This window comes from Lutjanus erythropterus, chromosome 2, assembly GCF_056507025.1.
Source record: "Lutjanus erythropterus isolate fLutEry1 chromosome 2, fLutEry1.hap2, whole genome shotgun sequence".
Classification (NCBI taxonomy): Eukaryota; Metazoa; Chordata; class Actinopteri; order Lutjaniformes; family Lutjanidae; genus Lutjanus; species Lutjanus erythropterus.
The window spans coordinates 15,046,881-15,074,227 of NC_139318.1; the positions used below are offsets into that span (position 1 = coordinate 15,046,881).

Genomic DNA, 27,347 nt, shown 5'->3' on the forward strand with positions numbered 1-27,347 from the left:
GTAATTTGGTGCAGTAATGCTAAATGTAACGTTACTTGTGGATCTCATCTCGCTGCCCAGCAGGAAACTTTATTGTCTGAGCAAACTTGCTGCTGGGTGGTTGTCATAGTTACACAGTGTTGCCAGTGAATTCCTGCATTTTAACCATTTTCAGGGCATGTCTATTAAGTAGATTTACATATTGCAACCGCACAAACACGTACACACCATGAGAGGATTATAGAGCAGAACCGGCTGCCTTCCATACAACAACAAAGCTAATGATCTACTGCTCTTGATACTTAGTTGGCTTCAAATTAGGCTTAACATTCACACAGTTTCTCTTAACTGCCCCTCAATATTACAACATCAGTCCAACATTGCTCCAACCTGTGGTTTAAGCCACACTAACTGTTTAATATGCTAACACTAACAGGTTAACCACAAAAACAAACATGACAGCAAAACATGGAAGAACATGCAGCCTCCGAGTTTGAAGTTGGGTCACAGACAGCCGGTTTTGATGCATCCTTGAGCTTTAACCATTGCTAACCGTCTTATTGCTTGTTGAATTTTTGAAAGCACTGATTCATTAACACACTCTGAAATATAATACAAAAAGGGGAAAAAAGCACAGACAAAAAAAACATAATCGGCTGTAGATTACGTGTTCTTCAAAAGTAAAAGTATGTTTTGTTTTTTTGCCCGGAATCCAGTGATACACTCCTGCCACTTCAAGCCCATGCTAAAGGTTCAGACAGGTCTTATGATTGAAAAACTGTTCTGACAACAGCTAATAGACATTTTTCATGGCAGACATTGAAGCTCAGGTGAAATAAATTTTGTAAACGATGGCTCAGTTCCATCAAGTGTCCCAGTAAGCGGTGCCAGTCAGCTGGTATGCAACTAGCTCTCCAACGTATTTGTTATTAATGAATCAATTACACCTGTGCTTTTCCTGCTATGACAAGCCAAAATGTCTGCTGTGAAAGAGGTCTATTTGCAGTTTGCCAATTTATATTTTGACTGTAATTTTGCCACCTGGACTAGAACATTCATTTTTCTGTTGCCTTTATATTTTGGATGCTAATGCCGTTCTGTCTCATTAAGTAGTTGGCTTTATATTCTGGTCTTCTGATGGTACAGTCTCCTAAGGTCTGCCTGGTTTAACTTTGGATGAAAATGACTTGGTTTGTGAGATGAGATGTTTTGTTCTCTTCCCTTTCAAACTGTCAGTTTAGCTGAAGTGTGGTATTGGCACTGGAGAGCAATTTGGCTGCAAACTGCTTCACTAAATGTCTTCAGACAATTTTATGATGCAATATTGTTTGAGAAATAAAACACTCATTAGTTTGTGGTAAGTTAAAACAAAGTTGTCTTCGTTTTGAACTTTATTTAGGTCAAAGAAATTTACTTTTGCGTCTGAGATTCCCACAGACAAAGGCAGCCTCCTTATTTGCATACAAAGGCTATAACTAAACCCCCTGCAACACACACTCGCACACAAACCCTTTGACCCCTCCTCTCTAACCCGCCTACTAAAATGCCCTTCTTTTCTCTGTCTTTTTTAACCCCCCCGCCTTCTTCTTTGTTGCCTAGGAAACTATTATGGGACGCCCAAGCCACCGGTGCAGCCCCCCGGTGGGAAAGTGATTAGCAGTAGCGGTAGCGGCGGTGATGCCCCACTGCCAGACGGGCTCAGCGGTAGCCTGCCGGGCTCGCAGCACTCCACTCCCCGACGCACCAAGTCCTACAATGACATGCACAATGCTGGAATAGGGCCTGGAGAGCAGCAGCAGGAGGACGACGAGGACCTCCCTGACATGAACAGTAGCTTTACAGGTACGTACAGGGGGACAAGGGGTTGACGAAGAGGAGGGGTAGAAGAGGTGAAGGCATAGTATGCAACTGGATGATGGAAGGACAGTGGAATAGATGTGTGTCTTTACAGGTTTTATTTCATGTTTGAGTCACATGGACCTCTGGAGAAGCACACATTATGAGACTTTACTGTTGGCTTTATTGAGAAGTTGTGAAATAAAGTGTCCAGGGATGTGTTTCAACATGATGTGACATCATAATAGCAGAAAGCAGAATCTTTATTGTAAGCAGGTGTAAGTTTTCTATTTCAAATGTTTAAAATGACCAGAGACAATGTTAACAACAAAATAGAAATAGGCCTTGATTTGGTGATTTGATTACGGGTGGACAACTCTTGAAACAATAATTGTCTGTCCCTAAGTCCCTCCCCTTTCCTGCATTTTTCCTCCCAGGATGTTGAAGTCATGACCCATCCTACTCTGATCGCTGGTTGCCTTCATTGGTTTAGGTCATTTGTAGGGGAGTCCCGATCCCATATTGATATCGGATATCGGTCCGATATCAGACAAAGAACGAGTATCGGATTTTATCAGCCTGCATTTAAATCTCTGATATAAGCGCTCAGATAAGCAGTCCATTTTCTGCTCCAGCATTTCTATCCATAGGTGACTCTGGTTGCTGACTGTTGTTCTCTGTTTGAGTAACATCACTTGATCAAGCCTTTTCTAACATTCCACACTACAAAATAAGTAATAAAAGTATGTATGATTCGTGCTGATATCATATCGATATCGGTATCGGCCAATACTCAAGGCTGCAATATCGGTATCGTATCAGAAGTGAAAAAGTTGTATCAGGACATCCCTAGTCATTTGGAGAGGGTAGGTTTTGAGTAGGTATGGAGGTGAGGAGTGTGATTGAGTAGGGTTAGGGTAAGAATTTCAGGGTAAGCCAATCAGAGGCAGGGAAGGCAGGACATGACTTTGTCATGAACGTCTGGTGAAAAAAACAAACAAACAACATATTGCTCCCTGTACATAGATATAATGTGTTAGGTTTGTATGTGGAGCTTGTCCCAGGGAAACCTGTAAAAGGGACTTATAGTCACAACTTCTCAAATGTGTAGATGAGCTACTCTTTGCCCACTTTAATTTTGTATATTAAAGAGGCATCACCACATCACACATTGTGTTAGTTTGTGCTTAACATCCGAAATGCAGTTGATTTGCTTATACCATCACCTGGACACGGTTTTGAAGTCTGTACTTAAACCGTGTACTAAACAAACTTTCCTCCAGCTGTTTGGTTGAGCACAGATGAGCGTTTTGCTGTTAAACAGTGTCACTCAAGACAAATTTGACTCACATTCTGAAGCCAGGTGTAAACAGCAGTCTGTCTCCAATGGATTTAGACACAATTTTAATTTATTTGGAAACAAAATACCGGGCCAGTACAGGCCCCAAGGCTGGCACTATACTCCAAACTAAATTAAATTTGGCACAGACAACAGCCAAAATGGAACACCACATTTGGCACAGATAAACAGTGAGTGCAGGCTAGGTGGCTTGACTTGTCAACAATTTTACACAAGTTTTCCTCCTTCTTACAGTTTTGCCTGCAGCTAACCAAACAGCTGATGTGGCAGACTGCATGCCACATATTGCTAGTTTGTTTTTATTTTCTTATACTAGCTGTCTTGGTATGTTAAAGGAAAAAAATATTAATTTTTATGTGAATGTCCAGCTAGTGGTGTTGGTAAATGCAGTTATTTGAAGCAATGAATTCCTCAGTATGTGCTATATTGACTGAGAAAATTGAGTTATTCTGCTGCAAAGTCTGTTGTTTTTTCCTACATTTAGCGATGTCATGGTAATGTTGTTGATGTTAAGGAAATACTACAGGCTGTTTCAGCATGGATTTCCAGTGCCCAACTCTGGGTAGCCAAGGGCACATGCTAGATGACTATTTTTGTCACCTAATCCCACAGCTGTGTTCCGAAACATATACTTTTTCTTTTTACTTTTACTATATATTGCACCTGCCTTTACAAATTACTATTGCATGCAGTATGCATACCACTGGGACATACGATTACATCATAACATTGCACCTTGAATTTTGACCCTGCATGTACATCCGTCATGGTTGACAGCACAAAATTTTAAATAAAATCAAAAAGTTTTCAACTGGGAATGCAGCACATCTGTCTCTCTCAGAGGCTCAGAAATAGCCAGAAAAGAATTCTGGCTTGCATACTGCAAAATGCATCTGATACAGTACTACATCCTGGTATTTTTACCTATGTATTTTGACACAAGTGCATTTGACATACTTGTCGATAATAATATGTCCCTATTCATTTATAGGGACATACTAAATAGTTTTGTGGAATACTATGTGAGTATATGTGAATGTTAGTAAAGGTATTCAAACACACCTTAGTTTTGGTCAATTAAGTAATAGCTATAAACTAGGTTTGTGTTTGATGGCAACATGGGCCTGGGCGTCAGACATTGGCACACAATGCATCCTGGTACATGTAGGCACTACTTCACAGCTCTGTGAGCAGGGCAACTCAGTTTTCTTGGTCAATATAGTAGGAATTTATTGCCTCAACCGACTACTTTTACCATTAAGACTGACTGGACATCCACATTAAAAATGCTGAATTTTCTTTTTAGCTCCTTGTTTTGCAGAACTTCATGACTCAGGCACTCCTTTAACTGGTGTAGACACCTTTAAAACAAACAGACCTATAGTAGGTGAGTACACAGGCAGCTGCTTGCAGAGCTGTCTTCGACAGCAGCCTGGGAACACGCTGTTTAGTTTGGAGGATAATACTTGAATGTGATCCCATAGTTGTGTTTGGAGAGAGAGAGAAGGAGAGAATCTTTTAATTGCAATGGATAATGTGGGAGGGGATGCAAGTGGAGAGAAGGTAGCAGGACGTTAAAGAGAAAGAGGGAGTGGCAAGTGAAGTGAGGTGGGCAAGTCTGAAAAGGATTGGACAGAGAGGGAAGAGGAGAATCAAGGCAGGATTGTGTTTTGTGAAGGGGCATAAGCTCCGAAAATGAAGAAGTAGGAGAAAGAGCACAAAGGAGGTGGAGGGAGAGCACTTTGGTGTGGTGAGGGGCTGCAGAACACAAGAGCCTCTTTGATTGGTGAGTAAGTAGTCTCTGGGTTCGACTACAACTGCCTGTATCCATGCGTCCAAGAATGTAAAATAGTGCCATCTGGCTGCAGGAAGCAGAGGGTGGATGACTGAGCAGCCTGCATTTCTGAAATGATTCTTAATGATATCATTAGTGCTCGGTAGGTCACTTGTGTTTATGAATCAGATGGACATTGGATTTGATTAATGTTTGGAAGCATGGTGCTGTTTTTTAATAGCCATGTTTTGAATAATCTTACTCACTGTGCTAATTGTGTGATATCTCCCCTTGTGTGTTAGTAGGTCAGTGGGCATTGTAGGGGAGTTGACTCAATGCTAAAGCTGTTTCTGCCATGTGTTCTCAGAAGGTGGGACCAAAAGTTGCTTATTTGCCGTCTGTGATTGTGTGAGCAACGCGGGTGCGAATCAAGTGTGAGTGTGAAAATGAGATAACAGGAAGCTAGGTGATAGCACTTCAGAGGCCGTGGTTCTAGGTGTGAACTGCCCACTCAGCAGTCTTAACTGAAGCAAATGTCTCTATAGCTGTGAGATGTAGTTCAGGATAAATGGATGTACTCTGCAGTAGTGTTTCTCTGTGATTTTATTAAAAACTAGTATTAAAAGCTTTGAAAAGTTATTGGACTGAGTCAAGAGCTTTTAGTGGCGAGATGAGGCTTCCAAGGAATTCTTGAACTGCTCTTATCCTGGAAGGATTTTTACTGCTCAGGTGAAAGAAATGAATGAAATTCTTGTCTCATTTTTTCCTCATTGTCATAAATGTTTTCATCATACATTGCAGTCTATAATGTTAGTTAGTGGATGATAAAATAAATTAATCTCAGTGAGCCAGCTGAACCTTGGTAACACTTCTAACAACTATCATTAATAAATGGTAAATTGATAGTTAATACAATTTTGGCTAATAGTTATTTCATTGTTAAGAAACAATTTAGTGATAATCAATTATGCTCTCAAATTTAGTAATGCTAAAATTTCGTTTCAATTAATATTAATTTGTGCAATATAAATTACTAAGTGTTAAATTACACATTATAACATTTAATATGCTATTTAGTATTTTTTAATGATTACCAAATGATTTGTCAAACTTAACATAATGCATGATGTTTTTCTGAACATACCCTATCTGCAGTGGCCTTTATAAAGTTTTATAAAAATTGAATTGAATTGAATGTCTTAGAAAACACATATAAACATTATTTTAATGTTAGTTAACAGTGAAATAGCTATTACTACTACTACAATAAATTAACTAGCAATTCCTCCTTTTATTACTGACTGTTATTATAAAGTGTTACCAACATTTTTAGTTAATTTTCTTGGTTGATAATAAAAAATATCTAATTCTGATTATTTTGAGGGGTTAGTGATATTTTTTAAAATTATTCTTACTTTGACTGAAAAACATGTTAAAATGACTATAGTGTGTTTTATTTTTCCAGGAATCTGTAATGTTTTTGAAGTCTGTAGAATGTTATTTGTTGGACAGGACGTCTCTGCCTCACAACATTCATTCATTTAAAAGTTTCATGACACATTTTGCTTTTAACAAATATTGCACCTCCTGCAATCTGAAAACTGCAAAAAGCCACATTGCGACTTTGATAAAATTTTGATTAACTGTGATGTCCTACTTGAAGCTCCACCAAATTGTTTTCACAGCTATCTTTTGTTCCTGAAAGTGTTTTCAGCGTCCTTCAGCAACCAGTAACGGTCTTAACACTGAGCCCCGTTTGACTTCAATCCTCCAGGAGACTCAAGCGAATTAGACGAGATTCATCACTCGGTGCGCCCCTTCGCCCCCCGCCAGAGTGACCCGCCCTACATTGGGAGAACCCCCTCACCACCGGCCACCACGGAGAGCACACAGCAGACACACTCTCACCTGAGCCATCCTCCCCCGGAGGACCCGCTGGGACCTCTGCCTGAGAACTGGGAGATGGCCTACACCGAGAACGGAGAGGTCTACTTTATAGAGTAAGTCACTCAAGACTTGTACTTACTTATACACTCATAATTGACTTTTTGACAGGTGCTGCTTTAGCTGCACAAAGGCTTCAGGTTTTACCAACACACCCTGAATGTTCCAAAGAGGTGATATTTAATTTTTTTTTTGCATGTATCTGTACATACACATCTGTATGCACACCTTAATGTTGAACTCCCATTTTCAATATTAAAAAATATTAAGCTGATCAGAAAGTCAAAGCTGCCAAATTCCAGTTTATCAGACATCAAGTATAGAAATGAGACATTTCTCTTGTTTTGACCTTTTCTAGCCTCCAGTGCTATTTACCCAGCTAGACTGTTTTGATGTGAGTTGCCAGGTTTTTGAGATATCAGATGTCTGCCTTCTCTCAAATATAATAGGACTAAATGGCCAACATCTTGTGGTGCTCAAAGCACAAAAAAATGCATTTAGAAAACTCAAATGAAATGTCTCTTTCCAGATATCATGACGCAGGCGTTCATAGACCTTGTTGTAGACAATTTGATTGTGAACTGCTTTCTTTCTACGGGAGAAAGTTAGTAGTTTCTGCATGATAGTTCCTACCATGTGGTGAGCAGATTCATGTAGGAACTACTTTCCTTCTATTGTACTAATATTCTTTGTTATTTCTAATATACATGTAGGCAAATGTGAATATAAATATGTGAAAATCAGAGCTGACCTGATAGCTTTGGCATTTTGCTCTTTGTTATTGTTACTAATAAGACCTAGATTTTAATATATTCAGAATGCTTTGTTTAATGAGTAAGACAGAAAGATAACACTGTAATAAGTATGGTGACGTCCTGAGATGTTGTTGTTTATGAAGACTCTTAAAGGTTAATCCAGGTTCAGTGTAAATAAAGTTAATAGTGGAAGAGCTTTAATAACAAATATTGCAGTTCTTTGTGTTTTATCTTGTTAACAAAATTGTGATGAAGGCACCGTCTTTTTTGTCCTGTTGGCTTTTACTAATATCATAAACAGATCAGAATAACCTCTGCCCCCATTCATGATGAACGAGCATCTTCATCCAGAAATGTGCACTATGATCTTTGAAATCCTGCTTGCTGTGTTTCTTGTATCACCTCAAGGTAATCTGATTTATCTCTGTTTTCCATACAGCCACAACACAAAGACCACCTCCTGGATAGACCCTCGGTGCCTGGACAAGCCTCAGAAACCCCTGGAAGAATGTGAAGACGATGGTAGGTCCACATTATGAAATTATATGTGTTTATGTAAAATCCTCTCCTTTCAAACACAAACCAATCGTATGACACTATATTGAGCAGGGCTTCAGCCCAGAGCTGTTTTTACATTTGAGACTCAGCACTGGAAATGATATCAGGCATTCTTTGATCTTAACATTTTACTTTTTTTGCCAAATATAAAAATGTGTTAAACGTGTTTCTCCCAAGCTGTCTCTTCATTATTAAAGGACTACTAGAAAACCTCTTGACAGTAAATTAAAAGATAACTAGTGTTAGGTCATCTGCTAGATATGACCAAAGTCATTGCTTAGAAAACAGCAGTTACATTCACTCATTTTGTATTCACAAGTTGTATTGTTGTGAAACTCAAAGAGTAGAGGTTCCCCTGGCAGCCCTTAGGTGTCAGTGTTGGGTCACAGAAAATGGCGAGCAGTCACTGGGTTGCACTGCTCTGCTCCGCTCTCAGCTGTTTGTCAAAGCGAGGCACCCAACAGCTTCAAAGAACTGACTGCCTCATTCACATCGTCACACTCACATAAGTGACCCCCTTCCCGACGTGCACTGAGGCTTCCTGCCTTCTCATAGACACAGAATTTCAACCACAAACACTGTAGGTGCATTCAGACACACAGCAGAGAGGAATAGATGTTTCTTATGAGAACATCTTGCAATCATTGATTTCCCTTGGAGTGAAAGGGAGACAGTAGATGTGATTTCATAATCAGCTGACATGACAGCTATAGGGTGGGTAAAATTCTGCACCGTCAGACTACACATGCAGATCCAGTCATTTGAGGAATTTTCATTTGTGATTTCTGACAGCCTGGATTGTCACATGAGGCTGAGGCTCTGCTTTTGATTAACTCCTGCCACCCAGTGGCCAGATGTAGCTAACTGACTCACACATGTGCACCTTTTTCCCTCTCTACCCCCCTTCTTCTTCCCTTTTGACAACAATCCTGTGCTGCTGTGCCGTACATCCTGTCGAGTAGAAGGGGTACATACAGAGGAGCTGGACAATGATCTAGGTAGGATCCCTTCTCATTTTTTTACACCACTATCCTGCTACACAAATATTGTCATGGCTTTATAGTGAAGTTATGGGATGGACTTGATTCAAAATGCTTCCAAATAATAGCCACAATTTACCATCTGTATGCCACTTTCTGCTGAGTCGACTTGCTTGAAGAACCTGACTTGGGTGAATGAGTGAATGAATGAGTGGATGAATGAGTGGATGAATGTGCTGTGGGTTACAATTGAAAAAAAATATATAGTTTGATGCAAGCTGCTAAAAAAAACAAAAATCAAAAAACTGTGTATCCACAATATTCACAACAAGACTTTATCAATTTGTTTTCTTAATATCAAAAATGTATGCATTCTTGAGAACGAGTGGTTCAAAAACAAAATCTTTCCAGCATCCTCATGTCACAGACTTGTGTCTGTTAATGATGACAAATGTATGGTGATTGTGTCATTCATAAATGATGCTGTGATGCCTTGTAGTTCTTTAATAAAACAAGAAAAATGGCTCCTACAAATATTTATCCCTACATTCACCATCGTAGCACCACCGTCACCTTGGTTTGATTCTTTGTTCCAGCTCAAAAAATTTCAGCTGAAATCCAATTATTTGAAAACGTCTAAGTGAAGATAAGAGTCACAACAGTTAATGGTCCACATCTACATAACGACATGCACACCACCACCACCAGTGGCTCACAGAGAGTCATTTGACAGTTGGTTCGAGATGACTGTGACAATGACTCCAATCATCTAGAAATGAGACATCATGACACACTGACAGAGAGCTGACCTTTACATCAGTATGTGGCTTTGATTTTTTTCTCAAATTTTGTTTGATGTTGACTGAATTTTCAGCGACAGAAAAAAGTTACATTTCAGCTGTCAGTGGTTTGTCAAGTGTAGCATAAATCAAAGAAAGAAAAACAAAACAAAAGCTGTGTAAAAAATCCAGTACAGATACTTGAACACTGTGATAAGAAAAAGCAAAAATAACAAAAAAGGCAAACAAAAATGAACACAATATATTCAAGTTGGCCACATAATGCCGTTTAGCGTCACATATGAAATCATTCCAAAGTAATGATAAGTACATAAATAAGGATCATTAGTGTAATTAGAAACATTCAATCAGAACAGTTACTCTGGGAAAGCAGCAAACAACAACCTCTCAACATGTGCAAAAAAGGCCCTCAAATTTTATTACATTTTGGCAAGTGGACCATTTATCAACTTTAACATAGTAAAGAATGTCCTGTAGAATCAGACACTTTGCTAGTGTGGCAACAAATATCACAGTCTGCTTTATGTTTTGGAAGCAGCAGAGTAGGAGGCAAGACCCAAACAATGCTGTGACTGCTATGGGTTTATTTTTGATTTTTAACAAACACACACCTCTTGCAGTCAGAAAAGCCTTGACCACAACTGTCAACTTATCGTCATGCCACCAGCCAACCACACACACACACACACACACACACACACACACACACACACACACACACACACACACACACACACAAAATACCTTGCAATAGATTGTCATTTCATACGTAGGAGACGAGGGCTGATCCGAGGAAGATTGTTATAATGATGATTTCCTAATGGGTGTCTGTCTGAGCCAGACACCAACAGGCCTTTTTTCCTGAGGCCCCATCAGCACGCTAACTAGCCTATCAGACACAGCAGCGTGGCCACTTGTGCAGGATAAATGGTGTCTGGAGACGGTGGCCTGCACTGTTACACACGGGTAACAAGTAATGTCATTCCATCAGAGGAGAGATCTGATTAATGATTGAAGCGTCCTTTTATGATGAGCATGTTTTGACACAAAAGTATGTAGAAATACAGGGACAAAAATAATACACACGTTTCATTTCATTGTCTTTTTTTTTTTTTTTTGGTAGAATTCACAGTAATGCTAAATGCATATTGATGTAAAACAGCTTCTTTCAGCTTTATTAGTAATCAGCTCCAGTTTTGTAAAATGGGATTTGGAAGGTTGTCATTCGCCGCAGGGTCAGGGACTTACTCAGGAATCCTATTCAGGTATTGGAATTTTTTCATCCTTTGCTAAAGCTGCATTATTTTTTTTATTCAACATTGAGTCAAAAGACTATATGTAATGTGAAAGTGGTCACACACACAGAAACGTCTACTTCTGGCCTCTTTCTAGTGCTTGCTGCCTATTAGCAGTTAGCTGTTATCTAGAGCTTGATCGATATATTGTTTTACTCAACATGTCATCACAGCAGAGTGGAGTTTGCACCCACTTGAAGTGTGTAATTAATTGATGACATGTTCATCTTAAGACAAGCAGCTGTAAAGCAGAGTCTAAACATACTATTCCCTATATAATCTTCACAACAAAAGTCTCCTGTTACTTTGTAACCTAAAAGCTTTTATTATGAAGCAGCTAAATCAGAAAATGTTTGGTTTTCATCAGCAGTAACTTAACACGACTCGTATATGAGTGAAAGAAAACATGAAACGGTAAAATAAAGCAGATAAGTGAAAGTACAAACAGTGATGCAAGAGAAAAACTAAACTTCAAACCACAGTTAGAAGCTTCAAAAGTACTGAGAGCTGAACACAAATGTCTTTCTCTCTGCTCTTCTGCACATACGAGTCGAGTCTCAGCTTCCCATCGCACATCAGAAAACAACAGAAACCCAAATTCATGTATTGATAGTAGAAAAGGGTTGATCGCCTATTTTTAGCAGGTTTAGCCATGTTAAAAAACCCACATGAACGTACCTATTTAGTGTGAAGCCAGTATTAAATATCCTCCCTCCATTTTTACTCCATTTATTTTCCATCATCATCACTGTCGGCCCCAAAAATCAGTCAGACTCAATCAAATAACGATAAAAGCACGACAGACAGAAGATGGCATGCAAAAAAAGTTTTTCACACACTGTGAAGGGGAACTGACTGTCTGCAGGGCTTCAATCTTGTTAACAGCTCTCATTTTTAAGCATCTGAAAGAGCTGCCGTGTTCTAATCATCAGATCAGACGAGTCCCATGTCCATAAGACAGCCCTCCACTGGATGAATGTGTTCAATATTTATCGATCAGCACAATCCAATACAGGTGGGCAAAGAAATGTAATTAACTTCAGTCCTCTGCGGAGGAGCAGACTCAAGCATTTCATGAACGCAGGAACACACACACACACACACACACACACACACACACACACACACACACACACACACACACACACACACACACACACACACACACAAAGAGTGTCTCTGTGGTACATGCTTACTCAAGAGAAATCAATCACAGCACTGTATCAAGAGAATGAGATGCAAACAGTTAAACATGCAATTCATCATGCTTGACTCTCCCTCAAAGTCGCAATATGTTCAGGAAGGTGGGATGTGGGAAGCGCGGAACAGGGTGAGAAGAAAACGCTGCTTAACGAGTGAAAGATTTCTCTCTTTGTCTTTTCATTTATGTTTCCATTCACTGAAATGTATACCATATTGTTTAGCAGGCGGCAGCAAGCGTCCTCTCTGCTCTCTCTCTCACTCTCTCTCTCTCTCTCTCTCTCTCACACACACACACACGTACACACGCACAGACTCACAGGTGCTCCTCCAGGAGCAGAACTAGTGCAGTGTGAAATCAAGTGGGTGATTAAAATTTTGCGCGAGGCGAGGCGGGACTGCATTCCATTTAACGTTCCAGTTCAAAACATCTGAATGATGATTCACCATGCCTGTTTTATGGCTTCACCGTGTACTGCAACACTAAAGCTGTAACCTTGCGCTGCCTTTTAGCCTTTTGGCATTAGCTGCATTTAGAAGGTGTAGAAAATACAGAATTATAGTCACTGGAGTTGCTTACAAGCATCAAATTGAAGACTCCAATTGCAGATTTATCTGTGGCTGCTCTTCATCAGTCTTGGTTACCTGGTCTGATAAACTGTAGTCTGTAGTGGTGTGTGTGTGTGTGTGTGTGTGTGTGTGTGTGTGTGTGTGTGTGTGTGTGTGTGTGTGTGTGTGTCATGTACAGACGATTTAAACATTCCCATCTGCTGCTGATTCCACTCCAACCAAGGGCCCTGCTCATTAGAAAGCAGAGGGAGGCTCTCCAAGTTGGATGATTGTAATTACCAGATACTTGCACACAGGGTGAGGTTTAATTGGCTCAGGGTAATAATATGTAAAACTGATACATCACAGGAGAGGACTATTGGACAATCTGTGTTTGTAGCCAATTAGAAGCCTCTGACATTATCTATGTGGACGCCAGCCAATAATCAATGCAGCTGTAATCAGACTAGAGAACTGATTCAGATGGCTCTGCTGGAGATAATGACATCACCCTCTCTGGCAAACACTGTAGAAACACAGCACGATCGCACCATTGGGCAATTACACACTGCTGAAGTGGGCCCAGTCATATTCATATCTTTTCCTAATCATCTTTGATTAGGATGAATTTCACTTTTACTCTCTGTAAAAGTCTGTAAAAGTGTCTGCACATGTGTCCCAGCATCGCTGTGAGTAAGCAGCTGCCTTCACTGCACCTCCTCCTCGAATGAAGTAGCTTTTCAAGTCAAGTCATGGGTGCAGTCTTAGTCCATAAAGCAGGAGATGGCAAAGGTGACGTCAGGTCTGCAGTAAATTCGCACACAAACAGGGTGACTTATGCAAAAATGAAGGACACAAATACTAGCAGGCAAAGACGACAGCACCAAGGACATGCATCTTCTCACTAATATAGCCATCACATTGATTACAGATGTGCATTTTTAACACTTTATTTATAAAGATTTTTGCCATTTATCAGCAAAGACATTAACATAGGCCAGCTGTACCCAAACCTTTTAGGCCATGTCCTCTCATGTCCAGGCGGATGCACTCCCACTCCCCAACACCTTCAAAAGAGAAGCAACATAGAATATTTACAGCCGTCGTCATGGCAAAGGCAGTGCATTCAGATGCTATTAAAGATACTGCGCAATTGTGTGATTGAGTACAATACACAATCTGCCACCTAGGTACAAAGAGAATGAACCATGTATAGGCTCAGAAAAAAATAATACAGTGATACAGTAATAACAAGAATATGAAAATTTCACCACAATTACATTTTTCAGTTGGTGCACCCCAAGATGTGTATGCAGCCTGCAAACCCTGATACATACTAAATTCTCATGGTACAAACCTTTACAGAATAGATAAGAAATACTGGAAAGTAACAAAAACCAAAACCAACAACATCTAAGACCAACAGACTGCAAATACACATCCTTTTAACTGAACTACACATAGTTAATTAATGGGTTCCAGGTTTTGTAAAATCTCCCGGTGGAGCCGCTGAGGGTGGATCAGATTTTTCCAGCTAGATGTTAACAGGTGCATCACATCTTTGATCCACTGTGTGGGTGGAGGGGTTACATCCTTCTATTCAAATAGAATTGAACATCTAGCTAATAGAGACGAAAAGGCAAATTACCTTCCCTAAGTGAGCGGGGAGATTGGACTCACCTGGAACTGAGAATATACCAAAAATTACATAGCAGTCTGACCATAACAAATTATTTCATAAATTAACTGCAAGGCAGAACTCACACACTCAATTTTAATAAATCCAGCCCACACATCTAGTTCAAATTTAAAAGGTTTAATGAACTGAACTGATTGGAACTGATACCAGAAAAACCCAAAGTGAAGTTACCTTATGAACTGGACTGAATTATATGGAACTGGACTATATGAGCTATTGAAAACATTTGTTTTCTTTTTTTGTGCTCTGATATAACCTTTGAAATCTGAACTGACAGTGTAGGTTGAGTTTATTGAAAGTGAGTGTTTGACACTTACCTTGCAATTTATTAATGAAATAGTTTGCATCATGAAAAATTAACCACAGATATTGGGTATCAGGAATGCAGTTATCCTTTGTGGGGTTGATACCACAGTCAGCCTGAGGCATAAGCCAACTAACCGCCTGCTTAGGGGCCCCGTGGCCACCAGAGGGCCCCGCAAGAGAGCTTGACATGCTTTTTTTTGTGATATATTACTGTCAATGGTAATCATACGAAAACACAATGTTATGTTAATGGAGTGGATAGCTGGTTATTCAAGTGCAAATTAACACTAGTCCAGTCTGTGAGTTTGCTGTCTTTTTTTAGATTTAGATTTTTAGATTAAAAACCTTTAACCTTAAACATTTCAGGCTGACATTAGTATGATAAAGAATACAACTACGTCTAATAAAATTGAAAGTGGGTGTGTGAATGATTAAGCATTAATAATAGTCCATAGTACTGGCCCCACTGAGATGGTGGGGGGGCTCCAAATCAAATTCTGCTTAGGGCCCCATAAAAGCTTTGGCCAGCCCTGTTTTATGTTGACATTTTTACAGGTTTAAACTTGGTTGAACCGTTACAATAGCAGGAGCAGAAGAAGCTGTAATATTACAGTCATAAGCACTGGAAGTAATGTCAAAAAAAAAAGATGTCAGGAGAGGGGCAGTTGTGCATGCAGTATTTGCTTTTCTGTTCTGTTTTTTGGACTGCTGGTTATTTGTCTGAGGAAAAGTAAAGGATACAAAAAAAAATCCTCCAACCGTTTTCTCACTTTTTTCCTCCACATTGTCCAACTCAGGTTTCGAAGCCTGGGTGATTTCCCCCTCCCCCAGTTTCCACTCCTTCTCACCTGTCTTTTCCTCCTTGCTTTTTCACTCTTGCTTGCTGTCCTCCCTTCCTTCCCTTCCCTCTCTCTGACCCCTTCACTACTCCTTTCTCCCACCTCTTTTTCATCTCTCCATCCCTCCTATTCAGCCACCCATCTCTGCCCAAGGGGGTCTTGCTCTGTTCTTATCTGATGTGTGGAAATGTCAGCGGTGTGAGGGGATTGGGGGGGGTGGGGGGTGGCGGCCAGACAGCCTGTGAAGCTGTTGAGTCACTGTGGCCCTGGAGACTGACTGACAGGCAGACACAATGAGAGGCAAAAGGTCTCCACTGGGCTCGCCTCTAATGGCTCAATACATGGCCCCCAGCAACTTCACAGCCTTGAGTTTTCCTCGTTTCCTCTGTCTCACTCTGTCTTTTTTTCTTTTTGCAGAACTTCCACCAGGATGGGAGAAAATAGACGATCCAGTGTATGGGGTCTACTATGTTGAGTAAGTGGATGTGTACAGTATGTAAAGGCACCGCACTTTCATGCAAATTCACAGGCTGACGCTGCACACATACATGCAGAAAGAAGAAGAAACGGCCGTCTTGCATTTTTCTTCATGCACACAAATAGAAATGCTTTCGCACACTTTCATCCGAACAGCAGCAACTCTTGGCCTCACTGTAAACAAGAGCAGCTCTAATGTATGTACAGGTCTGTTGTAAAGACGTCACAGCCTGATTTCAGCTATTTTTGGTCTTTTGTGTGCTGGAAAATGTAGGCCATTTTGTTTGTGTCATTATCATTTGGGAAAACATGCAGCGAGTGTGTGCATGCGTGTGTGCATATATGTGCATCTCATCTTGTGTGAAGCCCCTGGGCATCAGCATTAATACGAATATGTTTCATGTGTTTTTGATGTTGTTCAAAGCAGCACCTGGGGGCTCAAGGCTGTGGCATTTCAATTTTTTCCTTCTTTGTCTCTGCAATATTTCCTCTCTTTTTTTTTTTTTCGATCAGACATAATTCACCGTTTCCTTCATTTGCTGTGTAATGTGGTGCTTTCAGGTGTAATTTCTCGGTGCTGGTAGCTTAGTAGTAAACCTCCCAGGGCTGGTGTGTGATGTGAAGGAAAGATGGTTGTGGTTTCCTTGAATTAATCCATCATCAGAAATGTGATTGAGTGTATTTGATGTGATTTGTGGGCGTGATTGTGTCACGCATGTGTCAGAGAGGGGTTTCTGTGTAAGTACAGATGGATGCATATTATGCCACTGTTTATTAGGCCAGGCAAGAAAATAGTTGTGATATGTTTCGGCAAGAGACATCTCATCAATAGCAATAAGACAATTGTTTGATAGAGTGTTCAGTAGATTCATTTACATGGCACATAATAAATATGCCCTGGCTCGTAAACAGCCTATCAGTTCCCTTGATAATGGAGTGTGCTATCAGTGACATGCAAACAGTCGATCATATTCCAAAAAATTGAAAGAGTCGCACATATCAAGTCTTCAAGTCAAGGAGGACAAAATGCTCACATTTCACTCGTTTATTTGGCTCTCATCACAATAGACACACACTTGTCTGTGTTACGGCGCAGAGCCTTCCTGAGAACGTTTGCAGTATGCAGTTTCAATTTGGTAATATACGCAAGGGCAGAGATGACACGCAGCTGGATGTCGGCACCAATCAATTTTTTATCCCGTGGTTTTAGATGCAGGGATCAATCAAAAAAATCATTTAACAAGGTGTGTTGTTCAGTTCCATCGTCAACATAGAAACAGCATGGAGTGAGAAAATGAGCGCAGATGGCGAGGAAATCTGTTTAAAAAAAGGTCAGATCAGCTCACCAGCAAGGTATTTTTTATTTTAAGTTTATTAAGACTATTACCTGTTTAAATTCAAAATTAGGCTTCGAAATCAATTTTGAAATAAAATGGTTTAATAATTTTTGGCCTATTGACCCTTCTTAAATCCTGTCCTTTTTTTCTCTATGCTCCAATAAGTTGAGCACTTCACTTTACAGGTCCCCAGCAACATCTTGTAACTGTATTCAACATTTTATTTATTTTTTGGTCATCCTTAGCACATAGCGTATCAAAATACAGGAAACCAGAATGGAGAAACTTGATTTAGGTACAAAGCTTGCTCAACTGTCATTGGAGCAAAGAGTGAAAAAGGGCGGAGCACAGGGAGGGTCAGTCATTGACTGAAACAAAACATTACATCATGATAATTTTTTCTGCTATATCGCCCAGCCTTATTGTTTATTAATCAAAGTTTATCACCATGTCTCCCCTCCCTCTCTTGGCCCTATCTCTCCGTCTTCTCTTACCCTGTCCTCTCCTCTGTACCTGTTTTCCCTCTCTCCACACTGCGCTCCACTTTCCTGCTGATATTTACTTCTTGCCCTACATCCTGTTTTCTGTTCTTATTTTCTATTCCTTTTATTCATCCCTCCTGTCATTAATTTCTTATTCCTCCACCCTCCATCCACTCATCCCTCCTCCCACTCGCGTCCCAAAGTCATATCAACAGGAAGACCCAGTATGAGAATCCAGTGTTGGAGGCTAAGAGGCGCAGGCAGCTGGAGCAGCAGCAGCCTCAGCAGCCTCAGCCCCAAAGCCAGCAGCCACCTGAAGGTGAGCGCTACATCCGAGGTTCGTTCACAAGCCCCGACCAAGGGCGTCATTTCCTTTCTTTCTCTTCATGTGTGTGACTGACCTGTCTGTCTTTGTATGTGTGTGTGAGATTGTGTCTTTAAAGCAATAACTGCTACAATACTTGATGTTGCCTGCTACAGCTTTATGATTTGCTAAGTGCCCTTCCATAAAGGCATAACTATTATTTGCGGCTGCTCCTTGCAGCCTTTTTTTAAATTAATTTCTGTTTTCTGTGTTGCTGCCAGATACTTGTTTGTTATAATTTGTTGAAAGTTTTTTATTCTCAGGTGAAGAAAGGTAAGTTTAGCATCGCACCTTCAACCAAAGTTATTATAGTTAATTAAAACTAAACTAAAAACTGCTAAAATTATATTGTGCACTTACAAAACTAACAAACATCAAATTAAAAATATACAGGAAAGATCTGTTTTTCTCTTTGCCAATTTGGTCAAATGAGGAGGCTGTATGTGTTTATTAAGACCTGATGTCTACATGACATGTTAATTGCCTTCGGAAAATGTTGTTTTTGTATTGTAAAATGTTGGTGCTGAGTAACATATAAATACAAAACTACAGTGTAAAAACAAAACAAAAAAGTTGAGAAAACTTTTCGAGTTTTGAACCCAATTTAAGCTCTAAGGTTTTGAAAAGGTTTTACGAACTAATAATGTTTTGTTGAGGTAATTTACTTTTCTTCTTTAAATAAACTGGAATGTTTGAGTTTTAGACACCTCAAGAATTTGTATTTCAAAAATTGTTGAGTAAATTCATTAAAGTGAAAGTGAATATTAGTTAATAATTTAATATTTTCAACTGCAACCATTTAATCTTCAAACACCCAAATAAGGACAAGTCAGGTTCACAAACTAAAACATATAGATTCAAGTTTATCCAAATAAGAAAAGTAAATTATCTTAGCAAAAGATGTCTGTTCAGCAGAACTTTTAGTTTATATCAAAACTCTCAAACATCTAGAGAAAGCAGTTTCCTTGAAAGTTTTCTCAAGTGTTTTTTACAGTGTATTAAAAACTAAACGGAAACGTAACATTTTTCAGCGTTAAAAACTAAACTGAACCGAGCAAACTCACTCTGAAAATGAACTGAAACTAAACTAAATTCAAAGCAAAAAAAAAAAGATAATGAATGAAACAAAACAATATTATCTCTGTCCTAACTCTGCTGAACGTGATCTGCCTGCTAAGTCTCTTTCCTGTTTTCCAACATTTAGCTCTCACAGCTGCCAAAACTCAGCTGATTTGGTAACCTTAGGTTGCTCCTGCTTCTTGTCTTCAACCTTACGTATTCACAGGACGCCCCACAGAGAGATTAATTGTAAATGCATGCCGGCCCACATGGGAACTCCTATCGCACTCAACCTTCTGCTCATTCAGCAGAAATCATTCACAGCCACTCGATTACCTGCTGACTTTTCCCCGTCTGAGAGCTCAATCTCTCTTCAAAAAAACTCAATACCTTCAAGCGGGCTTTTTACCCATTTTTTTTTTCACCTCTGCATTGATTCTATCACACTGTTAAGAATATTAATGAAGGCTGTAGTCTGATCGGTGCCGTGATGTTGTAACAAGGTGATTAATCAAAGATGGTAGCCATTATGAACAAATGGGTTGCTCTGGTTTCACACAGCTCCATTTGAATTCAATAGTGAGATGTGAAACAGTGTTAAAAGCTTCACGAAGTTTGAGCGACCTGTTCACAACATGTTACGGGGCTCGTGTCCACGTAGTTTTTTGCTGGCGGAAAGCTTCTGACAGGGAGCTGGGAGCACTGGGATGAAACATACATGTAGTGACAGAAAAAAGTGCTGCATCTGAGTTTGACACGATGATTGACTTTAGCTGCAAAGCTAACTCAATGCTAGGTTAACATAGCTAACTAAATCAAATATGGACAAAATCAAATATGCCGATATTTTTGACTAAATACATCTTTTTTGTCTTTGATAAATAATCATCAATAATGTAGATAGAATGACTAAGTGTGTAAAGGCAAATAGTCTGCTAGTTCAGAAAATTACATCAGTACTGTAATGCAGCCTTTAAAACCAGGAAAGGCAACACTTATACCATATCACAATATAACAATATCCAAAATCTAGTCTTCTATCAAAATATCAATGTATTATCTAAATATTGCCGAGCCCTAGACTTTACTGTTGTTCATTAGGGGGATGTGACACTGTAATGTAGGTTTCACATGATATCTTAGTAGCTGAACCACTTCCATTCACTTGTTGCTCTGTGGGGAAAAATCCACACCAAGAAATGTATAATTTTCACAGAGAATTTTCAGATCTATTCCCTCACATGTTCCTCTAGCTTCAGAGAAAGCCAAATGGCGTTTTCCCAAACACACAGCGCAGCGGGCCATGTTGTCCCAGACCCTTAGCCCTGGTTTCCTCCACAAGTAGGGCAGCTGTGCACCTGTTTAGACCCTGTCTAGAGAATATGTGCCTCTTGCTGTTGCAGAATGGATCGAGGACTCGGCGTTGGCAGGGGCACCACTAGCCAGCTATGCTGCCAACCACCAGGAGACCTACAGGGACCCTCAGACAGGACCTACAGTGCCCAACGCAATGGGACAAAAACGTAAGTTCTCACTCCTATAGGATTATGAAGTTTGAAACTTCATGAAAAAAGGATTACTCATAACTTTTCTGTTTTCAGTCTGTGTTACCCAGAGCGCCTTATTAGGAGTTAAACCACATTCAGCTCTTACACTGTAGTTTGTTTTTCTGAGCCAGAGCCTCGGGGCATGTTTGGGTTTTCGTGATGGAGTTGTGAACTGACACTATAAAGCTACTTTCTGTTCCATCATATATTTTTATTAAGTAAATGAAATGCAACTCATCTGGTATGTACAGACGAGGACAAAATTATTAGCTCCCCTATGAAAATTACATTTTTTTAAAAGTATTTCCCAAGTGCTGTTAAACAGAGGAAGGGATTTTTAACACAGCTTTTCCAAGAATCCTAGTTTTATTCTGGGTGCTTACATTATTTTACTTTTCACACAGAAACAAAATTATTTCACAAAAAATAAAAGCTACCATGGTCAAAATTATTACCCCCCTGATGCTAATAGTCAGTTGTGTATCCTTTTTGCTGGTTAACAGCCTGCAGTTGTTTGTTGTAGTTATCAAAGAGTCTCAGACACGTCTCCTGAGGAATCCCAGCCCATTCTTCTTTGGTGAATCTCTCAGATCTGATGGTCTTCTGACATGGACCTTGGTCTTCAGTTCACCCTTCATATTTTCAATGGGATTCAAGTCTGGGCTTCATGCAGACCAGTCAGTAAAGTTCACTTTGGTCTTCTGAAGGTAATTGTTCACCCAGAGCGACGTATGTTTTGGGTCATTGTCATGTTGGAAGACAAAGCGATGACCCAGACCCAGTTTTGCTGCTGACTGCTTGAGGTTTTCTTTTAAAATCTTCACATATCCTTCTTTCTTCATGATTCCTTCCACCTTGATGAGATTCCCAGTTCCAGACACACTGAAGCATCTCCACAGCATAATACTCCCACCACCATGTTTCACTGTGTGGACGGTGTTCTTTGGGTTATACGCCTCTCCTTTCTTTCTCTAAACATAAGCAACATCTCTATGACCAAAGAGCTCTAGTTTCATCTCATCTGACCAAAGGACATACTTCCAGTATGTATAATCTTCCTCCAGGTTGTCCTTAGCACATTTCAGTCTGGCTTGAAGGTGTCTCTTCTGCAGAAGTGGAGTTTTTCTTGGTCATCAACCTCACAGTCCATTCCTGTGCAGGGCTTTAGTGATTGTCTTCTTTGAGACTACAATTCCTGACTTGGATAAGTCATTCACTAGTGTCTCTGCAGTTGTTCGGGAGTCTTAAGACACATCTCTTACTAGTTTTCTTCCCAGAGTTTTTAAAATCTTTCTCTTCCTACCTCTGCCAGGCTTGTTCTGTACTGTGTGACTCTCGTTGAATTTCTTGATGATACTTTTCACTCCAGTTTTTGACACTTTGAAACGCTGTGATAACTTTGTATATCCTTCTCCTGCTTTGTGAGCATCAACAATTCTTTTTCTCAAGTCTAAACTGATTTATTTTGTTTTTGCATGATGCTTTTTCTTTTATAAGCTTTGAGCATTACAAAGTTAAAGCACATCATTATACAACAGTGCTTTGCGCTATGGCTCAATAAAAAGGTCAGTTCTTAAGGGGGCTAATAATATTGACCCTGGTAATTTTTTTTCCTGAAATAATTCTGTTATTGTGTGCAAATAGAAATAATTTATGCTTTCCAAAGAAAACTAGCATGTTTAGAAATGCTATGTTGAAAATTCCTTGCTCTGTTAAAAAAAACACTTGGGATTTTTTTTTTTTTTTTTTAATTTAAATTTCATAGGGGGGCTAATAAATTTGTCCTCAACTGTATAGTACATTATATTTTTTTCAAGAGAGCACTCAAGGCAGTGTCTTTAAAATACACTCTGACTGTTTTCAGTTTTATTTATATAGCACCAAATTATCTCAGGGTACTTTTCATATGGAGATGGTCAGGTTCTCAAGTTGGTATTCAGGACCCTGAGAGGGTCACATGACGTTGCTGCTTGCTGCTAACAGAGGACTTTAATTGTGAAGAATTTCTAAGATGTTTGTAGGATGTCTTATGGTAGCAGGCACTTGGCAACAACAGCATGGAAAAACTCCCTTTTTCCCCCTTTTGTTCACCAAATAATGTATAGGCACATAGACTATACGGATATACTAACAATACAAAATACAATAACATGAAAAGACACAGACAGGTAACAGGTGTCAACATGCGAAGCAAGACACTATGACACTACCAAGTACCGTTTTATTTTATACTCCGTGTGTTTACTGTGGCCACATGTTGCTCTTTGTGGAACCTCTGTTATGTTGTTCCATTTCTGGATCAAATAATGGCCTCATTTCACCCGTCATTTAGCTGTACACACACCTACAGACACAGTGTCTCGCCGTTACTGTGTGTTTCCCTCTCCTGGTTGCCAGCTCCTTTTATACCAGCCTCCCACTAGCAGCTTGTCTAATTAGCGCAGCCACGGCAGAGAATTAACTGCCTCACCCTGCCTTCCCCTCTTACTCTCCCTAGTCGCTCTGTCGGCCGTCTTTTTCCTTTTTCCCTCATCGATCTCTTTATTTTATGGCCCACATTCACCGTCTCGCTGGCTTTTGTCTCGTCTCCCGCCATTCTCTGCTTTTCTCCAATTGTTGGTTCTGTCCATCATTTTGACTTTCTCTCCGTCTCTCCCACACTCTCTGACTCTACTTTCCGGCACCGTCCTAGGCCTTGACATTCCTCCAGAGTGAGGCATCATTTGAAATCTCTGTATCTAACTACCTACTTTCATGTTTCCTCCTGCTTCCTGGTCTGTTCGTGCATCTCCATCTCCCTTGTGGATAAGGCCGCAATCTATATCCACAGTTTTGTTACATCTCTCCCATTCTGAAAAATGCCACTCTCAGGCATTGCACACGCACACACACACACACACACACACACACACACACACACACACACACACACACACACACACACACACACACACACACACATATACATAAAAAACACCACAAACACAAGGACACCAACTGACTCCAAGGGTAATGCATTTTTCATTGAATGCATAAACTGTAGGACAAGCACAACCTAATGCTGTACTGCAGGTCACTAAGTACACATTCTTCTCCTGAATGTACACTCCCTCCATCTCCTCCACCATGTTGCCTTTCATTCTTTCCTTCACCTCTGCCAGCAGCTCCTTTATTCATTTATGTGCAGTAATTCTGTGAAGTCATTTTCTGTAGTGTTTGGCTTACATTGTGTTCATTAATAGACCGGTAGCGCTCACCCTGTATTCAACTGTTGTTCCCCATCACTCCTTTTCTCGACAGTGAAGACAGCAGATGATGATTTCAACTGATTCTATCTCCTGTCTTTCTTCATTTTATCCTTAATGCCAGATGATGAGGCAGAAAAAGCAAGAAGAAAAGGGATGAGCGAGTAATTGGTTTTAGATTACAATGTTTGAGCAGTTCTCATGACTTAAAACCATTGCGAAATGTGTTTCCGTGTTAATTAATTCTCACCAGCGGTGCTGAATCATACAAATGTCTTGTTGCAGATGAGGTTTTGCTTTCAGGCCTCTCATACAAATGCCTTTGTCATAAGGCCTTCATGTATTAAGGATGTGATTAGCATTTGATTCCATTACTCAAAAATGTGATGCCTCTCTGTAAACGTCTTTTAAAATAAAACTGCCTTTACATAAGAAAAAGACACTACACACAAGGCAGTCAAGAGGCTGAAATAGCGTAATTCAATTTGCACCATGTTAAATTAAATAAAACTGCTTTGTCTCCTTTTTGATTTTTTAATTGTCTGGTGTGCAGGCTGTGTTTGATGGTGCTTTGGCTTTGACTCCATGCACTTTCAAGTATACCAGTAATCAATATACAGTAGCTTAAGTTAGCACAGGTACCAGATCAGAAAAATATCTCTGTAACTGGGATATCAAACTCATTTTAGTTCATGTTACACATATAGCCAAATATGATTTCAAGCGGAGTTGACCAGTAAAACCATTACATTATAACCTATAAATAACAACGACTCCTATTTTCCCGCTTTTTTTAGTGTAAAAAAAGTACAATTCATTTATTCAATTCATGAGACATCCATTGACAAAACAGGTGATGAAAAGCCTGAGATATCTTAATAAAAACAAACGCAATTTCAACATGTCTCAGTTTTTCCACATTGAGTCTGTTATGATTACATGTGCATTACAATATACAGATTATTGTGGATCTACAGACCCACAAAACATTTATGTATTTTGTAACTGAAGAACAATATAATATTTTACTTCTTTATCATTCAAACAACTTTCAGAAATTCTTTTAATTTTCTATTCATTTCCACCCCTGTACAGTATTGTTGGCATCCCCACACAACACCAGCTAAAGTGGAAGCTAATGAAGAAGAAGGTTAAATTATCTCCTGTGCTACAAATCATTTACAAATCAGAAGTTTTGGCAGTGCCTGACTGGCACATTTTTTACATTTTGCAGTATCATCCAGTGGTTTGGGTCAGTTTGTTTGCTCCATAAGCATCATATACAGCTGTAAACATGGATAGTGAAATCAAGCGTAGTTGCCTGATACTGCCCATATACTCATTTTCAAGAGAGTCGAGGCACTCTTAAGTGTAGCAGTGGCTGATGCCTTGAAGAGGTTTGGATCGATTTGGATACTACACTGGGGATTACCCCCATTTTCTACCACGTGCAACCTCACTTTTCTTTTCTGATTCCCTTTTAACTTAATTAATGTATTTATTATGACGAGCGTGCTTTGAAAACACACGCTTGACGATCGCTAACCGTGGTAAATATCCATTATACTCATTTCACACGGTTTCACTGATCACTAAGTGAAAAGGTTAGTTGTGTGTTTAGATTAATGATAAATCTTAATGGTTTTGAGGAGTATTTAATTTTAATGAAGCCCAAATTCAGTATATCACCAAACAATTTCCAGCAGTTTCATCATTTTTGGTGACATGCAAACTGAATCAGAGCTTCTTAATTCAGTTTGTATTGTTACACTGGTGTATCAGAGGGATCAAAATTGATTCATCTGTATCTGTGTGTTCAGGAGGGAAGCCTTTCTTTACTCGAAACCGGTCTGAGCTGAAGGGGACTTTCATCAACACCAAGCTGAAGAAGAGTCGTCGGGGGTTCGGTTTCACTGTTGTGGGAGGCGACGAGCCGGACGAGTTCCTGCAGATCAAGAGCCTCGTCCTAGATGGACCTGCTGCCCTCGATGGCAAAATGGAGACAGGTTGGTTTACTAAATTTATCCAAATTTATTTTTAATAGACAAATACAGAGACAGACTGATAGCTAAGACAATCTAAAGCAAAAAATTACTTCCTTAAATACAAAATAAAACTAACTACTCCATCTTCTCCATCTCTAAGGTGATGTAATCGTGAGTGTAAACGACACATGTGTGCTAGGCTACACCCACGCCCAAGTTGTGAAGATCTTCCAGTCCATCCCAATCGGCTCCATGGTCAACTTGGAGCTGTGCCGTGGCTACCCACTGCCCTTTGACCCCGACGACCCCAACACCAGCCTGGTTACCTCAGTGGCCATCCTCGACAACAAGGAGCCCATCATCGTTAATGGACAGGAGGCCCCCAACAGCTACGACTCGCCATCCAGCCACGGCAGCCAGAACAACAACAACGGCTCGACCAATGGCGGGGCACCGATCAACGGCCTCCCACGACCCCACAGCCCGTCGGCGGAGGTGGCCTCTGACACCTCCTCCCAGCACGGCTACCCCAGCGACGTGGTCACCCTAGCCTCATCCATCGCGACGCAACCGGAGCTCATCACTGTACACATGGAGAAAGGAGACAAGGGCTTTGGCTTCACCATCGCCGACAGTCCGGGAGGCGGAGGGCAGAGGGTGAAGCAGATCGTGGACTACCCGCGCTGCCGCGGCCTCAAGGAGGGCGACATCATCGTGGAGGTGAACAAGAGAAACGTGCAGAGCATGTCGCACAACCAGGTGGTCGACCTGCTCAGCAAGTGTCCCAAAGGCAGCGAGGTCACCATGCTGGTGCAGAGAGGTGAGTGGAAGCTGATCTCTCCGTATGTACACCTGTGGTCTCGTATTGTAAGTGATGAGAGCAGATGGAGATGAGGAAGATGGAGAGAACAGGTGTCAAGTTGTGTGGCGGTTACTGATTTATGTGCCCATATGTTGAAGAATTGCAAAACAAAACA

General features: G+C 40.2%; 1 protein-coding gene across 11 annotated transcripts in view; it reads left to right on the plus strand.

The window, feature by feature from the left end:
• magi1b (membrane associated guanylate kinase, WW and PDZ domain containing 1b) overlaps positions 1–27,347 on the plus strand; it is a 187,716-nt gene that overhangs the window by 115,883 nt on the left and 44,486 nt on the right. For 7 of the 11 annotated variants that reach the window (XM_084729343.1, XM_084729376.1, XM_084729359.1 and 4 more), the window contains 9 exons: positions 1,579–1,821; positions 6,724–6,949; positions 8,088–8,170; positions 9,169–9,204; positions 16,292–16,349; positions 18,374–18,507; positions 20,997–21,116; positions 26,206–26,391; positions 26,531–27,190. In XM_084729343.1, the coding sequence (XP_084585469.1) occupies positions 1,579–1,821; positions 6,724–6,949; positions 8,088–8,170; positions 9,169–9,204; positions 16,292–16,349; positions 18,374–18,507; positions 20,997–21,116; positions 26,206–26,391; positions 26,531–27,190 (1,746 nt within the window). Of the gene's footprint in view, positions 1–1,578; positions 1,822–4,829; positions 4,962–5,520; positions 5,679–6,723; positions 6,950–8,087; positions 8,171–9,168; positions 9,205–16,291; positions 16,350–18,373; positions 18,508–20,996; positions 21,117–26,205; positions 26,392–26,530; positions 27,191–27,347 lie in introns of those variants that run through there. The other 4 variants (XM_084729419.1, XM_084729367.1, XM_084729411.1 and 1 more) reach the window with 3 other exon arrangements.